Source organism: Chlamydotis macqueenii, chromosome Z (genome assembly GCF_036417535.1).
Source record: "Chlamydotis macqueenii isolate bChlMac1 chromosome Z, bChlMac1.mat, whole genome shotgun sequence".
NCBI classification, from domain to species: Eukaryota; Metazoa; Chordata; class Aves; order Otidiformes; family Otididae; genus Chlamydotis; species Chlamydotis macqueenii.
In genome coordinates, this window is record NC_141593.1 from 1462107 (window position 1) to 1476048 (window position 13942).

Sequence of the window (13942 nt, forward strand, 5' to 3'; positions counted from 1 at the left end):
AATCAATTTGCCGTAACACTGGATTCCTGAAAACGTAGAATCACAGGATTGGGCAGGACCTTAAAGATCATCTGGTTCCAACCCTCCTGCCCTTGCAGGGACACCTTCCACCAGACCAGGTTGCTCAAAACTCCATCCAACTTGGCCTATGTATCGTAAACTGTTTGTTCTTATGACCTTTCCAAAGGATTCTCCTGCTAAGGAGCTAAGTACTATTAATAGCAAAGTGCTTTTTAGGGAAAACAGCAATAAACAGGTCTGTACATACGCAAGTAAGAAGGCTTTTGTGGGGCTGCTAAAAATGACAGTTTTCCTTAAGACCTTTGTGTTATGTACGGGATTCACATGTTTAGTCTTTGTTAACAGGCAAATTGAGTGTGACCAACGATAGAACGATTGACTACAATTTGCCAAGGTAGCATTCAGTTCACAGAAGAAATTACAAATGATCTCTTTATCCCGTAAATATTTTCCTTCAGTTCCTTCCATTGTTTTTTTCATCAGATCTCTTTCTTCAGTGTTTACATGGGCTGTGTGTTTGCAAACAGACATGCAAACCTTCCCTCATCAGACTTTGGTTTCTTGTTGCAGAAGTTCCCCGAGCTGAAGTTCAAGTACGTGGAGGAGGAGCAGCCTGAGGAGTTCTTCATCCCTTACGTTTGGTCCTTGGTCTACAACTCCGCTGTGGCTCTGTACTGGAACCCGCATGACATCCAGCTCTTCACTATGGATTCCGGCTGAAGGAGATGCCCCAGCCAAGCCAACTCAACTCCATCTTCTTACAGAAAATGAAACCTGGCACCGTGTGTTAATATGTGACCCCTTCCAGCGTGCACCCTCTTGACCCCAAAGCTTATGGAGAATGAAGCTGGCCACTAGCGTACAGTCCAACGTCGATGTTTTGGAAGCAGATTGCTACCGACACGCTGGCAACAGACTGTGGTATGAGGAACTGATGGCTTGTAGGCAACCTTGTATTTATAATCCTATAACCTAGAGCTTGTTTGATGAAAATGAGGCCTTACACATGGGGAATGATGTTACTACCAACCACAAACCTGATTGTTCTTTTAGCTTAACAGGGTAAATGAGGAAGGCGATTGCAGACTTTGATTTGGAAGCAGCATTTATATTTTTGTTTCTTTCAAGGGAGGCGGCTTCGTTGGGTCAAGCTTTCTATGGTCTGTTGGATTCTGCCGTGGGTTGCTCGTTACCTAATCCCCTGCTTTCACTCACAGCCCTTGAATTCGGTGGCACTGCCAAGCCTGCAGTCGTTAAATTGGCGTCTGCGCTGTCATCCGAGTGAACTAAGCAAGCAGCATATTAATCAGACCAGCTCCCAGCCAGATTCAAAACACTTGATTTAGATACCAGAACGTTTGTGGGAGGATTTTCAATAGCAAGTCTTTGTCTGACTGGCAAATACTCTACAGAGGGCTAGAAACACCAGCTTTCAGAGTCAGGTCCATTAAGGGTTGTTTTACCATGCTTCTGTGCAAAAGTTGCTCCTGGAAATTAAAAGTGTGGAGGGAGAAAAAAAATCTCCAAAGAAAATAGTTATAAGACTGTAAAATAGTCCAGTGTCCTGTAAAACTGTGTGTAATGGTGACAGTGTGTCGTGGGGATCCTTGGCAAAGTTCTGTGTTGAAAATCCCGTTTGTCATTAAAGATTTTACGGCAGAAGTATAAATTTATCTGAATGTAGAATACTTCTCTTTTTTTGTTGTTGTTTTAAAGTGTTCTTTCCTGATATACCTGTTTCTGCAGTTGGAAGAACGAAAGAAATGGCTTGACTTGATTGTGAAAGAGCATCTCCTTTTTCAAAATGGGGATCATTCCTTCTCTGGAGAGGCTCCTGACAGTGCCTGTTGCACATGCGTGCACACACTCTCGTCCCACGTGCTGCTGTGTGGAGGACTGTCACCACTGCATTGCATGCCAAAACGTAAATATCAAAGAATTATCTCCTAAACATACATGGCAACCCTCTGTATTCACTGCCTGCTCCAGCATGTTCTCTTGACCTCAAGAACAGGGTGCGTTTGTCCTTCGAGTGGCTTGCACCCTTCCCCCCCCTCCCGGAAAGATGCTCTAGATTTGTACTTTCCTTTTATCTGCTTGTTTAGAGGTGGAATTCCATGTGAGTCCTGCACAAATGGAAATGTTGGCTTTAAAAAAAAAAAAAAAAAAAAAGCTTTCACAATTTATTTCAATATAGCTACCAGTAGCATTTAGGACTGAAAATGGTAGAAGCTTTTGAGAAAGGGCAATAGTGAGACCAGAGATGCATTTTTTTTTCTTAGGAAAATATGAGAAGTTAATAAACTATGACTGAGCTGCACCTAAGCTTATGGTGTTTTGGGGATCATTGTTTTGTTGGGTTTTTTTTTGTCTTTGAGCAGATGACAAAGGGGAATGACTCTTCTTGGTTATTGTAGTGATTTGTAATTTTGTCTTTATTAAAAGACTCAGAGTGTTTGTGAGTCAGCAGAGCTGCCCAGCCTTTGGAAAGGTCAGTCTGAAGATGCACTTTTAAATTGGGGATTCTGAAGCTACTGGGATGGCTGAGTTTTCATCTCTCTTAACCACCCTTGAGTACTTGAACCTGCACTGAGGTGAGCACCCTCCACCCTGCAGCAGAAGTGGAGCACTTCATGCAAGAGGGCTCAGCCAGAGCAGATGCTGATCAGCCCAGTGTCAAACTGGAGAGAACCTGATTTTCCTCTGAAAGGGCTTTTCTGGAAAGAGAAGGGTACATACAGCAGCAATCTGATAGAATAGGTCAAACCAGTTGCTGCATCAATGTAGAAGTCGCCCAGTAAATTATTTCTCGCTGTCCTCTTGTTGTGTTGACATTGAATTAAAGTACAGAAGGAACAAGTTTGTTCCAATCGCGTAATTTCCTTGTGCGTTTAATTAATATGCAATGCTCCCAGGGCCCAGCTGGTTTTGGACAGCTGGATTTACAATCCAAAGCTGAAACAGCAGAGCCAGACCAAGATTTATGCTGAAATCCATGTTAGCCCCATTGGCTCTTCCAAGAGTTTGAGGGTTATGTGGGACTGGCAGCGGCCTGAAGTCTGCAGTCTGGCATGGTCACAAATACTCTGTTTTCCTTCTGATCTGTAAAGTATCACTTTGGGGATCCTTTTCATTACTTTGTGTGGAAGATTTATTATGCATAATAAAAAAAAATTAAAACAGTAAACACAGGCTGTAGTTGTCTTTGTTTTACATGATGGCTGCTGTGTGGTGACATTTGGCCAGCGGGTTTTGGTGGGGTCATCAGACCTAACGTGCATGAGGTTTTATAATGTTCTCCGTGACGTGCAATAAAAATAACATTATTTTATTTGTTGTAGTAGGTAGATGGTTGTTTAAATCTGGGCTTGGTGAGAAAAGGGATGTGGCGTGCTGAATCCCACCTAAGAGAGGGCTCTTGCCAACTCAACTTGTATGGTTGCAGGAGCAGGTGATGGCGGTACTGGGAAAATGCAGTTTTAGGTGGGAGCGGAGGGGGACAGGACTGTCCCCTTCAGCCCAGATGTGATGTGGTTGCTGCACCCTCAGTTGCTTTTTCCTGTTTTTCTGACCAGGCCATGTTGGCAGATGGTGTCTCCCTGGTTTTTAGGGAGTGGGTTGGGTGTTGCACCAGGATCTTAGCCTTAACATGCCTATATTCCTGCTCTGATCACCAGTGACACCGTCTGCTTAGGCTACTTGAGTAGCATTAGAGAGGGAAATCCTTTGCCTCTGGGTTGGGGAAGAGAAGGGAGATCTGCTCTGTCCTCACTTGGAAGACCACCTCTTCCAGAAGACCAAGCTTTTGGGAGAACAGGCAGGAAACCGAGTTGCGGTGTAGGTTCTTAGTGAAGCGGAGGTTGTGCACGTGAAGCCTGATGCACTTGTGCCTGATGAGGAAGAAGTCATCCTTCTTCACTTAGTTGAGAGAAACTCCGGTGTCCCCATGAAAACAAGGTGTTGAGTTGGAAGCTACAACTCCTTTTCCCTGCTGCCCTACAAACGAGTCAGGCATCATCAACTTCGGCAAAAGCAGTCCAAAAACCTTCCAGATTTCCTGGCATATCTTGACCCTGCTAGCCTAAAACCAGAGAGTGTTAGGTAAGTTACAGGAAAAAAAATCCAATCTGTTTTCTGCATGCCTGCTAGATTGTTGATCTACCAGTTAAACAGGAAACGAGGAAGCAAACAACCCCCCTCGCTTCTCTGGAAACTCTAAAGCTTCTTCTACAACCTCCTCTACTGAGCGGCTCAGTTCTATTCTTGCATCCGTTGTCTAATTCAACCAACTAAAGGTCAAATGCCATCTTACAGTTAGTCAACCCCAGGCTCTGTCCTCATTGATTGGGCTTGGGCTGTGAAAACCTTGACTTCTCTGCCTGAAGAGCAGGGGTTTTCTTCACCATTGCACTTCTATAATCGCCTGACCCCTGCAAATCCTTTCCCCTCTTCACCCATTAGCAGGGTGTTGGCCAGCTTTAAAAAATTGTACCATTGACACGCATAATACTGCAAATTTCAGGGTCCTGGCTGCTTCTGTGTTTGGTTTGTTGCTAATTTCATTTGGGGGGGGTTATTATTATAATAATTATTATTTATTATTTTAGTAAACTCTACTTAAATTTCCATCGCAGTGGTTAATGTAACATCTGCGTGTCTGAGAGCGAGACACAACCATCCTCGACAGAGTGGCCAGATTCGGAGGAAGGAAGTGTTTACTCGGTACGTTGTGTTCATAGTAGTGGTCTCTCCCGCTCCTCGCCCAGCCCAGAGCGGGGTGCTAAGATCTGGATCAGGACACTAATCCTCAGTTTGCTTGTGCTTGTACTGCAAGTCACATGAGGGTTTTTACCTTTCAGGTTTCTCCAGCCAATGTTGTTGGGTTAAATTCTGTGTCAGGCACATACCCGCACCCAAAAGGCTCCAGGAGGGCCCTTTTCCCTTTAGTTACACAACAGATAATCTGTGAACTTGTCTTCAGCAGCATGACACAGACCAAATCATTTTTAACATTTCTAGCAGTCAAATGTCGCTTGTCATTGAAAGGGGAGGAAGATATCTCTCCGCTCCCTTGGCAAGCTGCAGTCAGTGAGCTGGTTAGACAGGAGCAATGTTCTTCTCGGCTCCACCGGAGACGGCCTCTAGATCCATCACAGAATGGTTTGGGTTGGAAGGGACCTTTAAAGGCCATCCAGTCCAACCCCCCTGCCAGGAGCAGGGACATCTCCAACCAGATCAGGCTGCTCACAGCCCCGGCCAACCTGGCCTGCCCAGGTTCTGGCCATCCACCACCTCTTTGTGCCAGTGATCCATCTGCAGGATCCATCCACACTGCTCCATTTTGACCATTACGAGCTGGTTGGGGGCAGGCAGTTGGGTGTACTGCCGAAGAGCTTTTCGCAGCAAATCTGCTCAGGGCAGCCTGAGCATCTGGATGATGAAGCATCAGCTCCTGGACCTCTTCTAGCAGAAGCCGTGGTGGCTCTGAGCCCTCGGTATGGTGCAAATGTCCCTTGAGGCCAAATTCCACAGGGAAGGATGTCCTGGCTGTCACAAGGTTGGTTGTCTTGGGTTATTCTGGATGGGGTTGGCAATTATTTGGGGCGTGGTTAGAAGACTGACTTTTAATTCTAAGAATTATTCGTTCGTGGTGCCTTTGCACAGTTCATTCATGACGTTCAGATTCAGCAGCAGTGCTCTGAGGGCAGCAGCGTGTGGATGGGCTCAGGGAAAGGATCATGAAAGCAGGGAGTTTGCCTTTTTTTTTTTTTTTTTTTTTTTTTTCCCTTTCGGGAAAGGAGCCTGTTGACAAGACGTCCCCAGGCTGATGTGGCATCACCCAGACGCTGCCAAGAGCTCCGGAGCGATCCTCTTGCTGCGTGAGACATCAAAATTACGTCATTCATTACGCTGATAACAGTTCTGTTATCGGAAGATAATGCGATTTCAAAGACAAAAGGGCAACTCTTCCAACCCCGGTTGACCGGGAGGGCAGAGCTCTGCTTCCTGCTGTGACTTTGGGTGCGACGACTCCTTAGCAGCAGGGCAGGGAGGTGCTACAGGCTGCGGAGGCAGCGATGGGAGGTAATCGTGGAAATGTCTTCATGATTGCACGAGCTGGGCTCTCAAAACCACCAGCACTTGAGTGATATCCCTGCTTCGCACGTCCCTGAGGACAGATTTTGACATCCTTTCACTGGAAAGACCCCGACGGCTCTGGAGTAACAGCACTGTAAATACTTGGCTCTTCGAGAGTAGTTAACCCTGAGCTACGAGGCTCCAGCTGAGGTTACAGCACGAAAAACTTGTAAGTATTTAACCGTAGATGCCAGGTCATTGCTGGCTGGATGCTTTTCACATGTTAGGGTTGTATTGCCATCTTGGAAATTAATTACTTCCAGTAGCCATGTTTAATATTGAAGGCGCTGCTCCCACCCACGGATGGTGCCCGCACTTCCGTGTACTCAGATAAGTGAAAACGTCACGATCGGTGAATCCCTCCAAATCACAAATCAGACACACCGCTGAGCTGCCAAACTGGGACAACCTGAATGAGAGATTTAAAGAAGAGAGAGGTGGGGGTTTTTTTTAATGCTGCTGAAGTCCATGGCGTAATCCTTCATCATCACTTTAAAAACTGTCTCAAAATTAATCCCGAATGAATATGTCTTGGCAGACGTGATGAAATGTTCACCTGTGCATAAAGTTTTTGCCAGCTGTCTTGGCAGGCTGCGGTCTTCCACATAGTCACTTTGTGCTGCTGGAAACCCTCAATCTGATGGCACTGGCGGAAAATTTGGAGGTCTTCCAGTGTCCGAACAGGAGCTACAGAGCGGTGACAAACTCAGTGACGTCCCCGATGATGCTATCCTGGCTCCTGCTCCTATTTATGGAACAAAGGCTTTTCAAAGAGCAAAACAACTTATAAAAACTAGCAATTTAAACTAGGAACAGCTGTCCTTGCCCTGCTGCTTCTATTTTTGTCCCTGAACCTGTTGTCAGGGTCCATCCCTTCTCCCAGCGCAGCTCCTGCATCCCAGTCCGCAGTGCCCACTCCGTGAATCCTGCCCGGTTTGGGTGTTTGGGGTACGGTGGACCCGGGATGCTCAGCCCCATCAGAGCTGGCTGTCCCTTTTTAAGGACTGCGTCAACCAGAGAATAATGGGAAATAAACCATCCACGGACAAAACTGGATCAGGACGTTCAAATCCTCTTCCAAAGCAGGTTCTTGAGGACCACCTGTGGCCTCCCCAGGTGGGTCTGTGTCAGTGGGGACAGAGTGACTTCACCTGGGATGGTGGCCCTGGGTGCCAGCATGGCAAAGGCGCTGGGGAAATGGTGAGTAAATGGTGGGCAAAGAAGTCGTCACGGGGAATTGCCTAAAAAATTGGAGTTTTTCCTAATACAGCCTCACGTGTTGTTTTGTCGCTTGGTGCTCAGGCTGTTCCTATGGTGAGGGAAAAAAACCCACCTTCATTCCCTGATATGGGATATTCACTATCCAGTATTTTCACTTGGCTGAGCTTCAGATTAAATGTTCTGCGTAGTGCCCTGTGTCCTGTACACGTCTCTGCAGTGCTGAGCAGCGGAGCAGAGAGAAGCAACAGAGCCATTTTCACCCTGAAACGAAGCTCTTTCTTTGTGATGGCTCCAGAAAAAAAACCCTCAACCTCCTCCAAGAAAAAGCAGCTTTGGCGTCTGCAATCTTGCAAGTTTCTCCCAACTGAAATACGAAGTGAAAATTAAATTTAAATTCTTTTCTTTCTCCTAAATCAAATCTCGCAGGCGCCAATTGCCCTTTAAAAGGTCAACCTTTTATCCCACAAAATACATAATCAATACATTATTGACCTAAACAATAGCCATAAACTTCAGGCTGCCTTTATCTCCTGGCTTGGCTTCTCCTCCTTCCTGACAGAGCACATTTGGGCTGGGAAAGCGGCAGCTCCCCACACACGTGGTGGGGAGAGGGCTCATAAAACCCAACATCTGCAGTGGTCTCGGAAGAACGTCAGCATCACCAGTGCCGCACGAGGCAGATTCACCTCTTTTCTTTCTTTTGTTGTCTTTTTTTCATTGTCTTTCTATCTGGCTTTAGGTTCCTGGAGGACACGTTAGCAGTTTCAGAGGCCACTTGCACGTCTTACAGAGCCATCATGGCTGGACCAAAGAAATAGAGTTTAACAGATGTTCCCGCTCTTCATGCAGCTGTTTGGGTCTGGCTGGTTTTGGACTGGACACCGTTTCTGATGGAGCACCTAGGCTGGCTGGGAGGTGGATTTGCAGCAGGTCCATCCCTAACATAGACCAAGAAGATGTTTGCCAGTAGCATTTCTTTTGCTCATCACAGCGTTGCGTTTCTCTGTTCGATTAGGTGTGCTACACAGGACATACAACCACAGCAGAGCCACACCAGCATGCATCAGCAGCCAGACCAAGGGACCCGTATCCAGGTCATCATGGCCACCAGGACCAAGGGTGGCCTTGAGACGATGGAGGTGACGCTGTCTTGGGCCAGTGTTCTACCACCCTCAGTGTAAAAATTTCTTGTCTTACATTGAGTCTGAATCTGCTTCCCTCTATTTTGAAACCATCACCCCTCATCCTGTCACACCAGGCCCTGCTGAGCAGTCTCTCCCCACCTTTCCTGCAGCCCCCTTTGGGCACTGGGAGCCGCTCTCAGGTCTCCCCGGAGCCTCCTCTTCTCCAGGCTGAACAGCCCCAGCTCTCTCAGCCTGGCCTCACAGCAGAGCTGCTCCAGCCCTCTGATCATCTGCGTGGCCTCCTCTGGACCCTCTCCAACAGTTCCACGTCCTTCTTGTGTTGGGGGCTCCAGAACTGGACACAGTACTGCAGGTGGGGTCTCACCAGGGCAGAGCAGAGGGGGAGAATCAGCTCCCTCGACCTGCTGGCCACACTTCTCTTGATGCAGCCCAGGATGCGGTTGGCCTTCTGGGCTGCAAGTGCACATTGCCGGCTCATGTTGAGCTTCTCATCCACCAGCACCTCCAAGTCCTTCTCCTCAGGGCTGCTCTCCATCCATTCCCCGCCCATCCTGGATTTGTGCCTGGGATTGCCACGACCCAGGTGCAGGACCTTGCAGTTGGCCTGGTTGAACTTCATGAGGTTGGCACAGGCCCACCTCTCCAGCCTGTCAAGGTCCCTCTGGATGGCATCCCTCCCTTCCAGCGAGTCGACGGCACCACACAGCTTGGTGTCATCGGCGAACTTGCTGAGGGTGCACTCTATCCCACTGTCCATGTCGCCGACAAAGATGTTGAACAGGGCTGGGCCCAGCACGGACCCCTGAGGGACGCCACTCATGACCGGTCTCCACATGGACATTGAGCCGTTGACCACCAATCTCTTAGTGCGGCCATCCAGCCAATTCCTTACCCACCGAGTGGTCCGTCCATCAAACCCATGTCTCTCCAGTTTAGAGAGAAGGATGTCGTGCGGGACAGTGTCAAATGCCCTGCACAAGTCCAGGTAGATGATGTCAGTTGCTCGTCCCTTGTCCACCGATGCCGTCACCCCGTCATAGAAGGCCACCAAATTGGTCAAGCACGATCTGCCCTTGGTGAAGCCATGTTGGCTGTCACCAACCACCTCCTTGCTCTCCATGTGCCTTGGCATGGTTTCCAGGAGAATCTGCTCCATGACCTTGCCAGGCACAGAGGTGAGGCTGACCGGCCTGTGGTTACCCAGGTCTTCCTTATTCCCCTTTTTAAAAATTAGGGTTATGTTCCCCCTCTTCCAGTCATTGGGGACCTTACCAGACCGCCACGATTTCTCAAATACAATAGCCAGTGGCTTGGCAACTTCATCCGCCAGTTCCCTCAGGACCCGCGGATGGATCTCATCAGGTCCCATGGACTTGTGCACCTTTAGGTTCCTCAGATGATCCCGAACCTGCTCTTCGAGTACAGTGGGCATCTGTACATCTCATCATCTCCATGGCCTCCTCTGGACTCCAAAATAGCACAAGATTGTTTTTTATTATTCTGTTGTTACCTATAAGAGGACTCAACTCCCTTCCACGGCACCACCCTATCTGTTGAAGGGCCATGAGCAGAGGCACACCGCTGGTTGGGTTTGGGTGGGTGCCCCATAGCACACTATGTGTATGAAGAGCCAGTGGGTGAGTACTGACTACAGGGACCATCTCAGCCGCGTTTGGGGCAGGACATCTCGGGGACACCGGGCTTTTCCCAGGTTGGTCCGTCCATCCTGGCCAAGCTGGTCGCCACACTGCAGCTTCTCGAGGACGGCAGGAGGGTGCCGGGGAGCGGGAGCCGCGGGCGGTGAGGCAGCGTGCCCCGTGTAATGAGGCTGCTGCTGATGGATTTACCTCATCTATTACCTTGTGTGGCGCATATGTTTATGTTGTGGCTACGAGCACTAAAGGAGGGCAGATTAGTCGTGTTTGTGCAGCTGCCAAGCTCGCTGTTGTGACATTTCCATCTGCCTTGCTGTTCCCTCTGCTCCTGCTGAAATTAGGAGCAAGGAAGAAATCCCCTCCTTCCCCACTCCTCACACGGGGGCTGGCAGGGCAGCGTAGCCCCGAGCCCTCAGCATCGAGCCGCAAAGCCTCCAGCCTGGACCTGACATCCCATGTCTTTCCCGTGGCCTTGGGCTGCTCTGCAGCCGATGGAAAGCAAAACCGCGGTTTGCACTGATGTATTTCAGCATCACGACCGGCTCTGATGAGCTGTGAGAGCTGACAGCCATCTTCAAGTCAAAACAATGTAGGACCTGGCCTGGGAAGCGGTTATTGTCACCTTTGTGGTGTGCACCAGCAGCAGCTATCAGCAAAGGCAGCAGCTGTTTGTGCCACCACAGAACCTTATCCTACCTTACCCCAAAAAAAATGTAGAGCAGGATGGAGAGCATCTCTGAAACCTCCCAAAGCACAGCCTGCAGAGATCTGCTGGCAATGGCTGGTGGACCCAGGGCTTTTTCCTCAGCTCTCCATGGTCTGTATCTGGGACCGATGAAGTCAGGAGATGTGGCCAGGGAGCTCTAGCAGTGTCCTCATCCCCCATCATGGACCCTAAGGACCAGAAGTTGCCCAGTGAATCCTCTTGATATGAGACTCAGAAGAGGATTTGGCACCCTGCACTCCCAGAAGGCCAGAGGCAGAGGGGTCAGGCTTAGGATGGGCGGGTGGGGGTCAGGATTTTTAGTGATGCCTCTGCAGCTCTGCCCTTTCAAGTTTCAAGAGCATCTCTGCTTACTCCTACCTCGACAGTAACCTTTGGGATGGCACGTTGGTGGGGTGAGCGTGGGAGATGATGAAAGACGGGGAGGTGAAGGAACTTGTACCAAACACACTGTTGGCTCGTGGCCTGAGACGCTGGGCCCGCTCAAGGTCTTGCCAAGATCGTTTTCACTGGGAGGATACGCTAATGATGACAGCTAGGAATTTCTTTGAGGCAGTTCTGTGTGTTAATTGGGAAAGTACGTGAAGTCCCATTTCCCCTAACTTCAGGACTAAGTCGGCTGCAAGAGCCTTGAGCCCAAGCCTGAGCCTGCCTGGAGCCACTCCTGCACGCCCCGTGTGCCTCCTCGCTGCCTGGCTTCGCGTCGCATCTCCCCAGCTCCCTTTCTGATACCTCCCTGGCATTTTGCTGGCTTTCTCTTCGCTTTCTCGTCCCTTGGACGTTGATGGAAATCCGCACACACGCTCTTCTGCGCAAGCAACTGCAACCCAACCAGAGCCCTGGGAGAAAGAGCAGTCTGTCCTCTGTCCTTTACAGAGATTCCCAGGGAAATCACTCGTTTTCCAGCCTAGCTTTGCCATGGTGGTTTGTGTCCTGAGTGACATTTTTTCCTGTTTTGGTTTTCACTGAACAAGAGTGAGAAGCTCTTCTTTCCTTTAGCCCCAAGGCAACGCAGCAAATTGGCCAACGTGATGCTCAGCTTAAGTGAAATGTGCCTTTGGATCAAGGTAAGGACTGGTGGCTGCGCAACTGCAGCCTCCTGGAGAAGGGGAGATGCTCTACCAGGTGCTTGTCCCTGTCCTGCCCGTTGGAAAGGGTCACAGATCCCTTACCACCACCACTGTGTCTCGGAGAGGTGCCTCATGGGACGTCCAGCCTACAGTGAGCGGGTACCACAACCCTGGGCATGGAGCAAAAGAAGTCAAGGAAGACACCTCTGGAGTCAGCCAGCACTTGTGATGGGGGAAAAAACCCATCTTGAGGTGGTGAGGAACACCCAGGTGATGTTTGCAAAGCCCAGTCCACCCAGAAGGTGCCTGGGACTGGGAGGAGTGGGAGCCCATATAAGCCATGCCTGGATGTTTCTCCGGATGGATGCTCAGAGGGACAATGGGACCAGCAACTGCAACAATACTAGAAAAGGGAATTTATTCTGTTGGGGGTAAAGTTACCAAATTTGAAGGTCTGCGTCCACCAAGATAAATTTACGCATGGGACATCCCTCAGACGGAGGAGCATTAAGTAACCCAGATTTGTACCACGTGTTTAGCGTGAGAAGTTTTTTCTGGGGAAAAAAAAAAAACAAAACAACTCTCCTTTTGCAGCATTCATGAGAGCGGCCCACACACAAAACAACGTAAGAAGGGAATGGTCTTTTTTTGGCCGCCGAGCTCAGAACAGAGTGTCTCGGAACTTCTGATGAATAACGAATGAAACACAAATGTGGTGGGACCGATGCTGACGCCAGCGTGCGTTACCCCATCGGGGTCAAGGCATGAGCTGGGGGTCGTGAGCAGCGGGCTTCCACATGAAGCAGCACAATGGAGATTTATGAATTTTTTTTTTCTAGCTCCTTTACAGGGCAGCACCCCATCAACACTCAGCACATCCCAATGCGTCGTGCACAAGAGCGAAACATCTGGATGTGCTGTACGATAAACAAGACGTGGGCAAGGCATGCCCCCCCCAGATAATCCGTTGTTCAAAGTGAAAGCTGGCCACAGAAATTTGGAAAAGGGGGGAGGAGCAGAGCAGGACTCTTATTATGCTTGGAAACTATTTAAATATGTCAATATTAAGGGAGCATAATTACCACTCAAGCAATTCCAGCAAACAAGTCAGTAACAGCGCCTACTTTACGGGAAGTGCATTTCCTCTTGGCAATCTTCTGGCTGGGAATTATCGAGTACGCGGCTCTCCCGCGCCCCTCCATCCACTTCATCACCGGCACCAGCGGGACCAGCATCTTCCAGCCAAGCGAGGCCGTGGAGCGAAGTGTGCTGGGGCGCACGTAACTGCACGTGGGGACTGTGCTGGCCAACGTAACCTGCTTGAAGGTGATGCCCTAACCCCTGAGCAAGGTCTGCTGCGGGTCTGAGGACATGGAGCAGCCCCGTGGTGCTGAGGAGCCCCATCTCATGCTCTCCTTAGGGTCGGTGTTGACCATGATTTCTGTGGTCAAGGTCACTGGGTGGAGCTCAGTGCTGTTTTGCTTCCCAGAGCATCCGGCCGGAGCAGCCCTTGCAGCCGCGCCGTGGGAAGCATCAGAGGAAGAAGAGGACTGCGGTTAAGGGACTGGACTCCATACCCATATCTCCTGAGTCAGCTCCCAGCATTGCCACCAACGTCTTGTGTCGCGCCGGGCGAGTTGCTTCACCCTTGTCGACGCCGGCTCCTGCCTTATAAAGCCCTTCTGTGGTCAGTTGTGTGGCAATGCAGAGTCGTGCTCCGGCTTGGGGAAGTTACTAATGGTCTTTGACTTCTGTTTTGAAAACACTGAACCTAAAAGCAAGGTTCCTTGAACCATTAGTCATCGAAGGAAACGGTGGATTCCCGAAGCTGCTGAGAACCTTCCCAGGGCTGCCAGGAGGGGACAACGTCCCTATTTGGGATGTTTGGGGTGAATCTGGGCTGGTGCATGGTCCAGGGAGACGCTGAAACTGGACAATTCCCATGAACAAAACCCGTTTCATGGAAAA

At 49.5% G+C, this 13942-nt stretch overlaps 1 protein-coding gene across 5 annotated transcripts in view; it reads left to right on the top strand.

The window, feature by feature from the left end:
- Window positions 1-1690, top strand: part of DYM (dymeclin) — a 211006-nt gene extending 209316 nt beyond the window's left edge. For all 5 annotated transcript variants that reach the window (XM_086770006.1, XM_086770005.1, XM_086770007.1 and 2 more), the window contains one exon: window positions 592-1690. In XM_086770006.1, the coding sequence (XP_086626132.1) occupies window positions 592-741 (150 nt within the window). In that variant the 3' untranslated portion in view covers window positions 742-1690. The remainder of the gene's footprint in view (window positions 1-591) is intronic.
- The last annotated feature ends 12252 nt before the right edge of the window (window positions 1691-13942 follow it).